Here is a 13,959-nt window from a genome sequence, read left to right on the forward strand (position 1 = left end):
TAGCAGACCAAAGAAGTTTCTTCTTCTTACAGAACATGAAGACTATTCTGTGATCTCCCCACACTTTTAAACATCTTAGTCTATTTACTTTTTTATAAGAGGAGAAAGGGCTGGGAGATGTTTGCATGGCACCTGCTTCTCCCGTTACAGGATTAAAAGACTCCTTTTCTGTGTTTTTCTTTGTTCATTTATTATATAAACTGGCCTGCCCTTTTCTTTGCTTTCACTAAACTCTGCTCTAATAAAGAATCTGCACAGGCCATGGAGTCTGTGGGGAAGAAATTATTGTCCTTACCTGTGCAGCTTATCCTCCAGCACTGCCATGTACTTCATTGTTTTCTCCTTCACACTTGTTTCTGCAAAACAAAAATCCTATGTTGATGGAATTATAGGCAAAGATTGAACAAAACCCAGAACTGCTCAACTCAAAGCCAAAACAAAAGAATTGAGGTTAAGCCTCTAGTAATGGTCACATCTGACATTTGGAAAATACTTAAATCCATTGGATGTGTTGCAGGGTCTAGGGCATCCCGGGTCTTTGCATGAGTTGAAGTGAGGGAGCAAAGGCATCACTGCTCTCCCTTTGCTTTCAAAGGCAGCTCACTCGATGTCAGCTGTGGACTCCCCTGTGCTCTGTGCCTCTCACCTTTCCCACCCAGTAGCCAAAAGCATGGCTGGACAGGAAAGAACACCAGAGAGAGATACAACTACCATCCTGTGGAGGAAACAGAGGACCCTCACCAGTGGTAGTTCTTCACAGAGAAATTTTAACAATGAAAGGAACTGTTTAAGTTGATCTCTTATCTTAGTCATTTATGCTCATCCACATATTAAGTTGTGCTAAGTTTATTCTCCAAATATTTTCATTGAATATTTATCTGTAGCACCTACTATGTGTCCAGACCCTGCTCTGGGGATCAAGCTGTGGAGACATGGTTCCCCAAAGCTAGATGTGCTACTGGCCCATCTACAAGCCCTGCTAATTCAGAATGTCCCAATCAGGAATGCTGTTTCACGTCCTACACATATTTGTGTACCACACACTGTCCTAAGCTGGTGGGATAAGCCAGTGGACAGAAGAGATAACAATTCCTATCTACGTAGTGCTTAATTCTGGTAGAGGTAGGTAATAAAGAATAAACATAAAAGTTACATAGTGTACTGGAAGGCGCTAAGTACTAGACAGAAAGAGAAGGCAATCAGAATGGGGTTGCAGAACGGCCTTGATGGGCATTTTTGAGAAGGTGACATTTGAGTAAAAGCTTGAGGAAGAAGGACCAAGCAGTCTGAGGGTCCTCAGCAGGAGGAAGTCTGCAAGCTCCACAGCATGTGGCTGGCGCAGAAGGGCCTTGGGGAGAAGAGGCAAAGGCAGAGAAAGAACCCAGGTCTAGTCATGTAGGCCACTGTGGTACACTGGATTTCCAAAACATGGCCTCGGTAATATTTCCAGTCCCACACACTCTTCTAGGACTTGACCATTCTCCACGAAGTGGTGAAATCTCTTTCCCTCCCTTTGAGTCTGAACGGGTTATGACCAACCCAACCAACTAACTATGTCAATATAGTTGGTATATAATGTCTGGGGCCAGGATCTAGCTTGTGCCCAGCGCTTTCTCCCAGGCACCCAGTCACTACATTGTAAAGAAGCGCAAGTCACAAGGAGGGGCCAGTTGTAGGTGTTCTGGTTGACAGTCAGAAGGTCTCAGCATATAGCCTGCATCTGCCACCAGATACGTAAGCTTTCAGATGATTTGGGCTTTCGGTCTGAGAGACCCAGACATCATAGAGACAAGCCATTTCCACTCTTTCTAAATCCTTCACTCTGAATTTGTGCACATAATAAATGGCTGTATTAAGTCATGAGTGCAGGAATGATCTGTTATACAGCTGTAGTAGCTGCAAGACCAATGCAGGGTTTTCAGTGTTCTGGGCAAAACAGAAAACACTGCAGAAAAGGGACAACACATTGGCTTATGGTTGCTGTGTTGAAAAGAGATTACAGGAGAGGAGAGAAGCAGAGAGACAGGGACAATGAGGACAAGGTACTTTGGAAAGTGAGTACTTTCCATCCAAAGGATAAGAAATGCCTAGCACCTCCCTTGAGAAAAAGAAAGCCACATTCTTATATTTATCCAGAATAATCCAGATGTATACCATTGTAATTATTTTTTTAAAAAACTGAATGCTAAATACTTGACTCATCTAAGCACCTGAACTCCAGCTCATGACATGTAGGAACTGCCCAGGAACAGCTTGGCAGTTCCACATTTTTCCACCTGTCTGAGGCTACATAGGAGGATGCTATGCTGAAAAATCACCTTCCCTGGACCCAGATCCCAGCCAGACAGCCCAAAAGTGCCAGGTTGGACTAAATGTTCAAGAGAGGCCGGGGAGTTTAGGTTTTCACTTCTTAAATAATATGCCCACAGACACACTGATTGACAAAGAGTGTTCTTTGCTTCTCTTCTCACCCTCCCTCCTCTTTCTTCCTTTTCCCACAATCTTAGGTTCAATAGAGCAGAGATGGAGAAGATATTTGGTAATGGTGAGCCAAGGTGCTGGGAAGCAAGGAAAGAAAAAAAGAAGACCGGGGTCACCAGGGGTCCTGATTTAGAAAAAGCAGAAAACGCCTCTTTCTCCCCATTTGATAAGGGAATCTGATATCCACATATAAGCCATAATATCAGAATGGAAGTCATAGAATCTGTTTTATGAATCCAATTAAGCAGAAACTGATTGATAATTAAATGAGATAAATCTGTGAACACATTTAGCAGAGTGCTTGGCACAAACACAAATCAGTGTCACAGCAATGAAACCTGATTCCTGCTTCACAGAAGGCACTGTATGGGCATTATTAAAGTATAAAGAAGATGTGGCAGGGCCTCCCTGGTGGCCAAGGGGTTAAGACTCAGTGTGATCACCATGATGGCCTGAGTTCAATCCCTGGTCAGGGAGCTGACCCACATGTGGCGCAGCAGACCTCTCCTGTCTTGCCTGCTACTCCCCTTAGCAGCATATTTCTGTAGCTCCGCCTGTTCTGCTCCCCACTCTGTCTCTGATGAATCCTCTCATCCCCCACACCCTGGCCTATACCCCCAGATCTTATATGCATAAATAAATAAAAATAAATCTTTTAAAATAAATAAGTAAATAATAAAGACGTGGCTTCAGTGATAGCTGTAGGGGCAGACTCTCACAGTGATTACTCACTGTGAATACAGTGAGTGCAGAGAAATATTTTCCCAAAACTTTCATTATAACTAATAATCCAAAAATATCCCAATCGGTCAAATGCAAAATAATGACCAAGTTATCCAGCAATATCCTTTTCAGCATAAACAAGGAAGTTAGGAGAATGTTAAGTGGAAGCAAGTCTAACTAGGTTTCACTGCATTATATCTTTTGTTTGCATAATAAAAGATAGCAGTATTTATCAGGATAATAGTACAGGAAATGAGTAATACCCAGGCTGACTTACTATCAGATTGAAGACAGCAGTGACTCCAGGAACTTCTGCCCCACCACTCTCAATGAATAAGGAGGGCATTATCAGATCAATACATAATCTCAAATTTGAAAATGGAAGCCAAAGGGAATTTCATCAGTTTAGAATTAATCACAAATTTTATCTGGCATTAGTTCTTTTATTGGAATTTTCTAAAATAACATATCTATCAAGTGAGGTCTGACCTTGTTCTACAAAAATAAGTCATCAGATTTCAAAGATCCATTATTATTCAAGAATTGATTCAGATAAGACTGAGTCTACTCCCATTAGTAAAAAATCTTCCAGAAGTAAAATATGAAAGACAGAGAGAAATTTTAGGATTCTGAGACTCTAAAGTATTACTCTTCCTTTCATGAAGGAACTTCTGCTTATTTTGGTAACTAAACCCTTGTGGAGATGAAGTGGTCACACAATCTGTATAGTAAGCCAGAACAATAAAAACAAACATTGGATGTTTACTTAACAGTATTATTTGACAACAGTAAAACACTTTCAAAAAACTAGTGGACATCCACAAATATCCCAAGGGCTCCAAGGATAAGGAGGGGGAGGGAAAGAGAGAGGGACACAAGCGGGTGGTGAGAAAAAAAAAACAACATTGCAAGTAGATAACTGAAATAAAACAAAAACAAAAGCTTTTTTAAAAAGATGATTTAGGACTTGAAAACTGACAGAATCCTTTATCTGAAGTACTACAGATATCAAATTTTATAATGAAGGGCAAGATGGAAATACAATGCCTGAGTGCATCCCCACCTGTACCAAAGTGACCTTGACCACCATATGGGAAACCCAGTATGTAGAAATGCATGGTATGAAGATAATGGTATCAATTTAGGTAGCATTTTATTAAGCACTTTCTATGAGCTGGTACTGTCTTCAACACCTTGTTCTAAATGTTCACAAATAGAATCTATGAAGCAAGTTCTATTATCATCCCCATTTCATAGATGGTGAACAGAGGGCAGCAAAGGTCAGTTATATAACTAGGACGTCTCCAGAGCCTACAGCTTCAGAACACATGGCTCAGTTTTAAATACCATAAGAGGAGCTCAAAAAAAGCACATCAAGAAAATGCCTTTGGGATTTCTGCCACCAATAAAATGAAGCGGGTGTTCAAAAGACAGAGTAATTTCAGCAGAGGCCAAAGATTGTACAAAATAAAAGTCAAAGTTACAAAAAGAACTAGCAATGGCAAAAAAAAAAAAACCCAAAAAACAAAAAACCCATCAACAAATGAAAACGTAATTGTATACAAACTACAGACTACAGGGAAGAATGTTAGTAAGATATCAGCATAAAATAATTTACCATTGTGGAATATATATGTGACACATATATATAAAGGGCATAGGTCAGGTGATTTCAAAGTAAGTCATAATGAAAAAAACATGATTTATAATATTCTAGGATTTATATTGACATTAAGCCACTCTTCCCAATGATAACATGTCAAAATCATGTGGTTTTTACAAATAGATTTGAATTTGCATCTATACATTTGCTTCTATTTCTACTACCACTTTGTAGGGTGGTCATTTAGACAGAACCCTCTAGAGAGTGTTCCTGAGTTTTAAAAAAGTTGCCTCCTTTCTAGGCTTTAGACTAGTCAATGTAAATTCTCTAAGGTTGGAAACAAAGAAATGCATCATCACTAAATTAGCAATTGATTCACATCTCATTTGTGGGCTATCATTTAGTGCATTGTTCAATCTCTCTCCTTTCTTCTCATGTTGAGATTTGCAAAGAGAAGAAAAATGGTCAGGTAGGTCCTAAAGAATGAATAAGCAGTAACAGAGAGCAGGTAGGTTCCTCTTTGGGATTGTGACTGACATTCTGATATCCATCTAATGTTTCTTAAATGCCCCCCTCATGCCAGGTTGTGCATGAGGCATTGGACTGCAGAAGTGGACACTAGGCTGCCCTTAACTTGGAGAAACCCAGGTTTGGTGACAGAGGGAGACACATAAACAGATGATTAATAAAAGCAATGAGTTCAGTTCACGGTAGAAACATAAAGCAGCAGTCACTCTGGGAACATTGTGGAAGGAGAGTGATGGGGTTAAAAAAGGCTGCCCGGAGGAAGTGAGTGAAGTAGAGATCTTAAAGGATTTTCCATGCTGGCTGAAGCCAGAGGAGGCATGGATAATCCAAAACAGAAGCTTCCCATAAAATAAGATTTGTGTTTTAGAATATCAGGCATTTAATGTCCTATCAGTTTACTTTCCCAATAATTTCGGAATCATTTTTTTCCCTAAGCTTACATTAGGATTACTTGATATAATACATGATCCCACACCGAAGGAAGGCAGTGTGGCTACAAGAAATGTGTCGGTCCAAAAGCATGAACACCCACCTCCATCACAGCCTCCCTGCAAGGTGAATGGAGAGACATACTGGTTCATCCAGAGAAAGTGAAACTGAGTGAAAATGTTGTGTTAGAGTAACTTCATATTGGCAGCCAAAGGCAGACAGGGGAAAAGCTTTTCCAGAACTAAAGCATCATCATGATTGTCCATAGGAAAGCAAGCCAAATACAGTAGACCCTTGAACAATGAATCTGATCTGTGCCAATCCACTTATGTGGAATTTTTTCAATAATTACAGTAGAGACTCCAGGCCCACGGGATCGACATTCATAGATTCAACCAACTGTAGTTGTCAGTGGTTGAGTCTGCAGATACAGAAGGCTGACTACAAGGGACTACAGTATCTGCTGGGTTTTGGTATTTGTGGGGGTAGAGGGTAGGGTGGAAAGAAATAGGGGGTTCTGAAATCACTATCCAAGGGATCCCAGGGACCACTGTAGTTGGGGGTGTCTGTGCCCCAATCCCCACATTGTCCAAGGGTCAACTGTATCCCAAGTTATGCTTACAGTTACACGTCTGCAGTTTGGCCCTATGTGCTGGTATGTGGCTGCAGGTGCCCCAAGAGATGCCAAGTGGGCTACCGCAGGGAGCACTGCACTGTTGCCCTTAAGCCCAGAGTTCACCTCAGGGGCCTGTCCATCCTGATGCTCTAGACACCAAACACCCCCCCCCCCGCTTTGACGGGAAGAGATAGTGGGCAGGAGGAACGAAGGGGAAACGCATAGGTAAGTTCCACCAGGTTTAAAAATGTTTAATATTTAGTGAGTACTTAAGCTCCCTAAAAGATAAAGCCCAAGTTCCAATTTCACCCGCTGTGCTTGTCACTAGTTAATTGGGTGTCATCTGATACAGCAATTCTCACTTTCCCAATTCAGACCTGCCCCTACATGCAACCTCTTCATGCCCTTGAAGCACACCGACTAATAAATCAGCACTACTCAATGATAAAAAGAAAAATCAAGTGTGCATGGTATGGAAAGCAGGTCAGAAAAAAAAAGCTAACACTATCAGTTCTGAGCAGCCTCGCTCTATAGTCTCCACTCGCGTATCTTCACCAACCAAATGTTTTTACCACAGAGAAAGACAGACTAACTATCCCCAGTTCCCCTCCTGACAGCAGCAGGCTTGGGTTGGCTTTCTTGCTTTCTAGCGCATATAATTGAAAGAATTGTGACCTGGAGATTGATTAATGTATTTTAAAATTTGCTTAAAATGTCTATTATTTGCCTTGCCTAGTAGTGTACATTTGAGAATACATACTCGCTTTGATTCTTTCTCCTTATTTCCTTCTAACACGCAAGCACATGCATGCACGTGCCACATACATACACACACCACACACATGCATCCACCATTTGCATCCACACGCCACACACATAATTTACTTGTCTTCATATCTTTTGATAGATCAAGGAATAGAACTTGGGACTTTGTTTTTAAAGTGGAATACTATTTTCTCAAGCAATTTGTGTTCAACAAATGCCAAATCCATACTCAATCTTCTTAAGCTAAGCAAAAGGAGCTCACGTAGGAGCCTGGCTCAACGCTTTCCAATGTGTGCATTATCTTATTTAATTCTCACAGTAACTCTCTAAATCTCTTTTCAGGATAAGACCAAGCTTGAAGGAAGTTAATTCAAGGAGCAAATTAAAAATGCAGACCTACTTCTGTTTTAGGCCAAAATCTATGTTTTTTAAATGCATAGCACAGTCGCCTAGTTGCTATGAATTTCACTGAAGGAATTCTATTGTCACAGAAGGAGAGTGTTTGCTTTCCCTTCTAAGGTAGAGGCTTTACATATAACTGCTAAAGGTTTGACACTGGAATCCCTCTGTTTGAAACAAAAGTGTCCTAGTTAGGGTTCTCTGTTTAGAAGAGAGACTGGAACACTGGCAGGATAAGTTAGAAGGTTCTTAAAGGCAAGGAATGGCAACCATTTAAAACTAATCAGATCCACAACTACAGGGTGTCTCTCAACTACATGGTGCCCTTGAACTGTCACTGGAAGTAACTAAGCAGACCCTGGCAGAGTGGCACTAGGGAGGAGGAGAGGAACTTTTGAGCATCACCAAATGCCCCTCACAAGCCTACTTTTCCAGTCCTGATTTCCCATTGCTCAGTGCCATGGCATGTCATACCCAGGTGCACACCTCCACACAGAGCAGTATCTGCCCAGAACTGCTCCCATTGGGACAGCTAATCCCCCGGCCCCACTCTTTGCCAGCACATTTTAGCACACACCATCTTAGCTGAGTCTGTCCTGGATTGAGGGCTCACTGATAAGAACCAATCAGGCTCCTTTCTCCAGAATTTTCACATTTGCACTCATTAAAGGGGACCTTTGTTCTCTATGCCAATGTTAGAACAGCCAGGTTGGGAGCGGCCTGCAACCACAGTTCAGTCACAGTGCAAGAAGGAAAGTGTTGTGGGTGGGAGAGCTGCCAAGTTCCCCACACCCACTTAAATGTAGCTGCCTTGGACTAGCTACTGGGAACTAGGGGTGCAAGCAGAGGGGCCAGGTAAGGCAGACAGCCCGAGAATGAGCGCATACTACTGTAGCCCACCTTGCACCCTGGCACTGCTGGGAAGGAGATGTGGAAGGAGACATGCAGAGGAGAGACATATAGAGTCACCTGGAAGAGTCCTGTGAGTGAGAGACACATGGGGAGGCTGACAACAGCAGCCGTTACCTTGATTTGTACTTTGATTTTGCTCCTCCTGTCTCAAACTTGCCTGGCAGCTTTCATCCCTTTCTTGTTTCTCCACCAAAAGGTGCATTCGACTTGGGGCAAGCTTTCAGTCCCTGCTTCAGGCCGGCATTGTTTGGCTGGGCATTTTCCCATGAGGGGACAGGGAATTTTAGGTGGCTTATTGGGAAAGGCACCCTCTCTTCTCATCCCTCTCGATGTACTATAATTCTATTAAAGATCTATCACACTAAGAGTCTGCTGTGCCTTTATGCACATGGATGGCCAGATACCTTAGGAGCATGCAAGTTTGAGGGTCCATGTGGATCCCTTGATTTCATAATAACAGAAGCCTGACTCTCAGTAAAACAGAGAAGAGGGGAGGAGAGTCTTGACAGCTTCCAAAGCCCTGGGCTCAGTGTCCTGCTGCCAGTGACATGCCTGCCTCCAGGGTGGTAGTGCCCTGAGCCAGTTCAGTGCCTTCTGCAGTTCCGAGACTTGCACCTCAGCTCTTACTGCTCCCTCTGCCTGGAATACCCTCCTGAGGCATTTTCTGCCTCTGACTCATCAACATGTCCTCTGGGCTACAACCCTCTCCCCACAATGCTCATTCCACTTCTGGAATCTGGCAGACCTTCTATAGTCATCAAGGGCTTTTAGGGCATGATTTATCCTTTTTGCTCCAATCTAGCTTTTATGAATTCTTAATGCCTAGCACAGTCCTGTGCTCCAGGAACCCAGGATGCTGGAATTTCCCACCCAAATGTCCCTGGGCCCACTTCTGAAAGTGGGCAAGCCTGCTCCCCAGCTGGCGTCGTGAGGGTGTACGGCACCACAAGCCAGGTGGTTGTCACACAGGTGTATGGAAGGAGGGTGAGATGCGAGGAGGGCGGTGGAGTTTATCAAGCAGGGGCAATTATTGGGGAGAGCTCTTCATCTTAGCACCTGTGGAAGACTGAGGGTAGGGCAGGATTGGGAAAACTGCCATATAGATTTGACCTAACAGATGCCTCATCCAGCCCCCGGGGACTGTGGAGTTGGGAAATCATTCTGAGTTGTCCCGAGATGTGACCAGGGCCCAGGCTTTTGTCCCTGCATTGACTGCCCTCTGGATCCAGGCATGTCTCTAAGCAAGTTCATTTTCTTGAGCCCCAGAAGTCCTGAAAGAAGCTGACAGCTGAGAATCATCTCCCCCAAGCCTGCCCAGCATCTGGAGGAGGCAGGCCCCTATTTCCAGAAGAGGCTAAGTGGTCAGATCTCACTACAGTGGGGTGGACAGAGCTTGGCTATGTGAGCTGGGCTTCCCATGATTGAATTCATGGCACTCATAGTGAGAAAAAAACAGATGACACAGAAGGAAGGCAGCCCTTGGGGGAGGGTGGGGTGATTTGGGGGCCACAGCTGATTCTCCTGCACCTTTGCTTTCTAGCACATTGCAAGGGATCCAAGAATTCTAAATTTATACCTAGTCACCTTGCCATTAAGTTAGTGAAGTGAGTTAATCAATTTTAAAATTTCCTGTATTTTATGATGCTTTGCCATCTGGACTTTGCTGCCCCTCCCAGGCTTAGTCAATTGCTAGAGATAATAAAGAACTCTGCAGAGAAAAAGGCTTTCATATACAAACTAACCAGCCCAGTGTCCACACCCCAACCACCTCCTGCATGACCCTATATACACAGGTGACTATGTACCTTCTCTAATACCCCAGGACCAGGAACAGATAACGAGGGACCTCTAAGAAATCCTAAAGCTCTAAAATTACTTAAACGACCAATCCTAAATCTGCTACCCTGCTTCACCCATGATTTCCTACGGAAAGCACTTAGCTATAAAGGCTCTCCCCTGTTTCCCCCTCACCCTCTGCCTCCTGGCCAACCCTGGTGCTTCTTGCTGTGGCCCTGTATAGTATGCTCCTCTTCGGGAACTGTGGGCAACAAGCTCTTTTCATTGACAATTGTCTTCTAATCTGGAGGCCCCAGTATCCCTGAGTAATCATAAAATTTACATTTTTTAATTTTTTTTAAAGATTTATCTATTTATTTATACAAGCACTGGGTACAGTCAGAAGCGCGGGAGGGTGAGAGAATCCACCAGAACCAGAGCAGAGAGCAGAGCAGGCAGACTGACGAAATACACTGCTGAGGGGAGCAGCAGGCGGCAGGAGAGGTCTGCGCGCCATGTGGGACCCTCGGCCTGGGATTGAACTGGCGCTGAAGAGGCTGCGGGCAGCTTCATAGCCCAGTGCCCAACTGCTGCGCCACTGGGGAGGCCCAAAATCTACATTTTTAAACCTCAGCTTGAGAGAATAATACTTACTCTTTTTAGCCACTTATTAGACTAACTGATAATTTTAAATATTCAGATATGCTGTGTATACACCTTGTCTGCATCTCTGCCTCCCTCCCACACATAGATGCATGCATTAGTGATGAGCCTGTTCTCACCAACGTTTGCAGTTAATTCTATAATGGACAGGGAAAAAGAAAGAGTCAAGTCTTATCAGCTATGAACACAACATTACGAAAGAGATGGATTTCAGCCTTATCAAAACAGCCAACAGGGAACATAATCCTTCATCTTCCACAGCCAGAAACAATGTGTTGAGACTCCCAGGAGGCACCTTCCCAGGAGAAGCATCAAGGACAGTGGCAATATTAGGTGCTTAGCACAAAGAGGAGTTGGGAATAAGAGTGCCCACTCTGGCTTTGCCTCTGAGGGTTCCAATATCACACCCTAAACTGAGGCTCAGAAAGTCTGGCCATTTCTATGCAGCAGAGCTGGCAGCTAAGAAAGACAGGTACAGCCCTCTAATGGGAGGTTACTGCTGCCTTCCCCAGGGCTGTTTATATTTTTCTGTCTCTTCCATTAGAATTCAAGCATCAAGAGGGTAGCAACCCAAAGTGGGTTCTCTGTGTTTTATTCAATTATTTATTCACTGTATTACAAAGTGTGTCTGATTCCACACTCCTGGCCTGGCTACTTAGCATCCTTGTGGCTTCAGAAAACAGAGAAATGGCACATGGGAAAACATGCTGGTTCGAAGCACTGGCAGTGGGCATTTAGCATCCCTGGGGGGAATGTGCAGGCAGCCATATGTGTTGAGAGACATAGGGGCCCCTAGAGCCTTATACATTCAAAGTCAGAGTGAAACTCACACCTCCCAGCTACAAGGAACCCTCAAATTCACCCTGATAGTGCAGAGCAGCTCAATTTAGGAATATCCATAAGATCTGAAGGTTTTGTACCCTCTTAACCTGGAAAGAGAAACTCAGAACTGTGGCTTAAAGGGACCTCCTTTTGGCCACTGTTCACATGGGTGCTGATAAGAACAGCATTTGTAAGTCAGGGGGTACACGCTCTGCTAATGGCAGTGATGTAATCCACTCCCACCTGCCATCTGCAGTGGGCAAGGCAGAGACAGGGGCCTGTGTTGGCTGAAATTAGAAGAATGAATGTCAAAACTCCCCACACGACTCAGTGCAAGCCGGTCATGACTCCTCACTGCAGTGGAGAACATAATACAGCAAGCGTTGGGGTTGAATCTGCTTTTCAGTCTTTGAATTTGGAAATTGTATTTGGGGTGATGCTATGTGAAAACTGAATGCATTAAAACAAAGTGTAATAATATGCAGCATCTCTAATAGCTTCTAGTGAGTGTCCTCCTTCCTCCCTTGCTCCCTCCTTTCTTGCTTATTTCCTCCCTTCCTTCCTCCCTCTCAAACACACCCTACAGAGCACAAGATCCATGAGAATTTAAAAATAACCTAACATGGGCTTCAAAAAGAGTAAACTAAATGAGTCCAATTTTCTATGCCTTTCATTTTAAATTATGTGCTAAATGTCTAGAAGCATAAGATGTAAGTGAGGAGGATGGGACATTTAAAATCTAATTTTCAAAAATTGGGTCCTAAGGCAGAACAGTGAAAATGCATTTACACATATAATTGCGCCTGCAAATCAATACTGGCATAACAAGTGCCCCCTTGGTTGGTGAGATGGTCTAGCCTGGGCTCACCAAGCCTCAGGAAGCCAATTCACTCGCTCAGTGGGTATTTACTAGCCCCTGCTGGGTAGCAGCTGGTGTGCTAGGTGCTGAAAGAGATGGAGGTCCCCAGCTCATGGCCTCCAGAACCTTGTGAACTAGTGATAAAATCACACTGATAAAGAGATCTTGACACCACTTAGAGAAAGGGAAGGAGACAGGCCAGACAGAATGGCTAGTGAGCACAAAGACAGGCACTTCACTGGCAGGAGGTGTTTTGGGAGAGAGGAACAACTGAGTAGGAATATTACCAATGAGCAGGAAATAGGACAGGTAGCAAGAAGAGGTGGATGGGGGTGAGGAAGCATATGCAAAGGCTTGGGAGGCAAGGGAGAATGTACACCTTTGGGAAGCTGAGTGTTCAGGCTGACTGAAAGGTAAAGTGTAAGGAAAGAGAACTGGGTAAGAGAAGTGATGAGAAATGAGGATAGGAAGAGAAAACAGAGAGCATGTCAAGAAAGGCTGTCTGTATCCCTGTGGGGTTGTGGACTTCAGCCAGTCCAGGATTCTTACAAAGAGCATGACAGGATACAGCCAGGTCCCCGAGTCTTTGAGCACAATTCCCTGCAATGCAGAGAGTGGGTGGTTGAGGCAATGATATTTGATATTAGAGGATCGACTGGATGCTGCTACTGTCATGCAGAAAGCCTGGAATCATAAAATACTCATGGTTAGAGAAAGGTGGAATGATATTTAGGAAACAGAATTGACAGGATTTCAATTGGCAATTGACTTGTGCCTAGTATTAGGTTGAACTCATCCATCCATTCACTCAAAAACATATTGAGCAGCTACTATGTGCTGGGCACTAGTTTTGAGGTTGGAAATACAACCATGGAAAAAAATAATGTTAAATAAGTCAATATTTGTAAAGATGGTTAGAGTGGTGGCTGATATTTGGGAACTGTTATGTGTGCCTGGTATGTGTAGAATAAATAAAATAAAATAAAATAAAATAAAATAAAATACACAGAGAACTCACATTCCAAGCAGGGAGACAGATAAGCAAGGAAGTATCATGTACCATAGTAACTGGAAAGGGGTGATGAGATGAGACTATCCCGGGAGTAAAATGGAAAGGAGAGAAGCAGCTTGATGCCAGGTTTCTGGGTTAGTGATTGGCAATGGGAAACATCAGAAAAGAAAGATTTAGGAAGAAAAAAAATTAGTTCAATTTCTAACAAGTATAATTGAATGTGTATCTAAGAATTCTAAAGAAAGTTGCCTGGCAGAAGGGACGAATGAGTAGTAGAAATTGAGCAAAGTAGAGAATAGGGAGCTACCATCCTTTATGAGGTAAATTGAATCTGTGAGTAGGTGAAGCCATTCAGGATGGATGCATTAGTT

General features: G+C 43.4%; 1 protein-coding gene across 1 annotated transcript in view; it reads right to left on the reverse strand.

The window, feature by feature from the left end:
- The window catches only part of DISC1 (DISC1 scaffold protein), a 315,559-nt gene that overhangs the window by 68,698 nt on the left and 232,902 nt on the right, over positions 1-13,959 (reverse strand). The window contains exon 10 of the mRNA XM_054694671.1: positions 296-356. Within this exon, the coding sequence (XP_054550646.1) occupies positions 296-356 (61 nt within the window). The remainder of the gene's footprint in view (positions 1-295; positions 357-13,959) is intronic.

Source organism: Talpa occidentalis, unplaced genomic scaffold (assembly GCF_014898055.3).
Source record: "Talpa occidentalis isolate TD23 unplaced genomic scaffold, MPIMG_talOcc4v2.1 talOcc4.14, whole genome shotgun sequence".
Taxonomy (NCBI): Eukaryota; Metazoa; Chordata; class Mammalia; order Eulipotyphla; family Talpidae; genus Talpa; species Talpa occidentalis.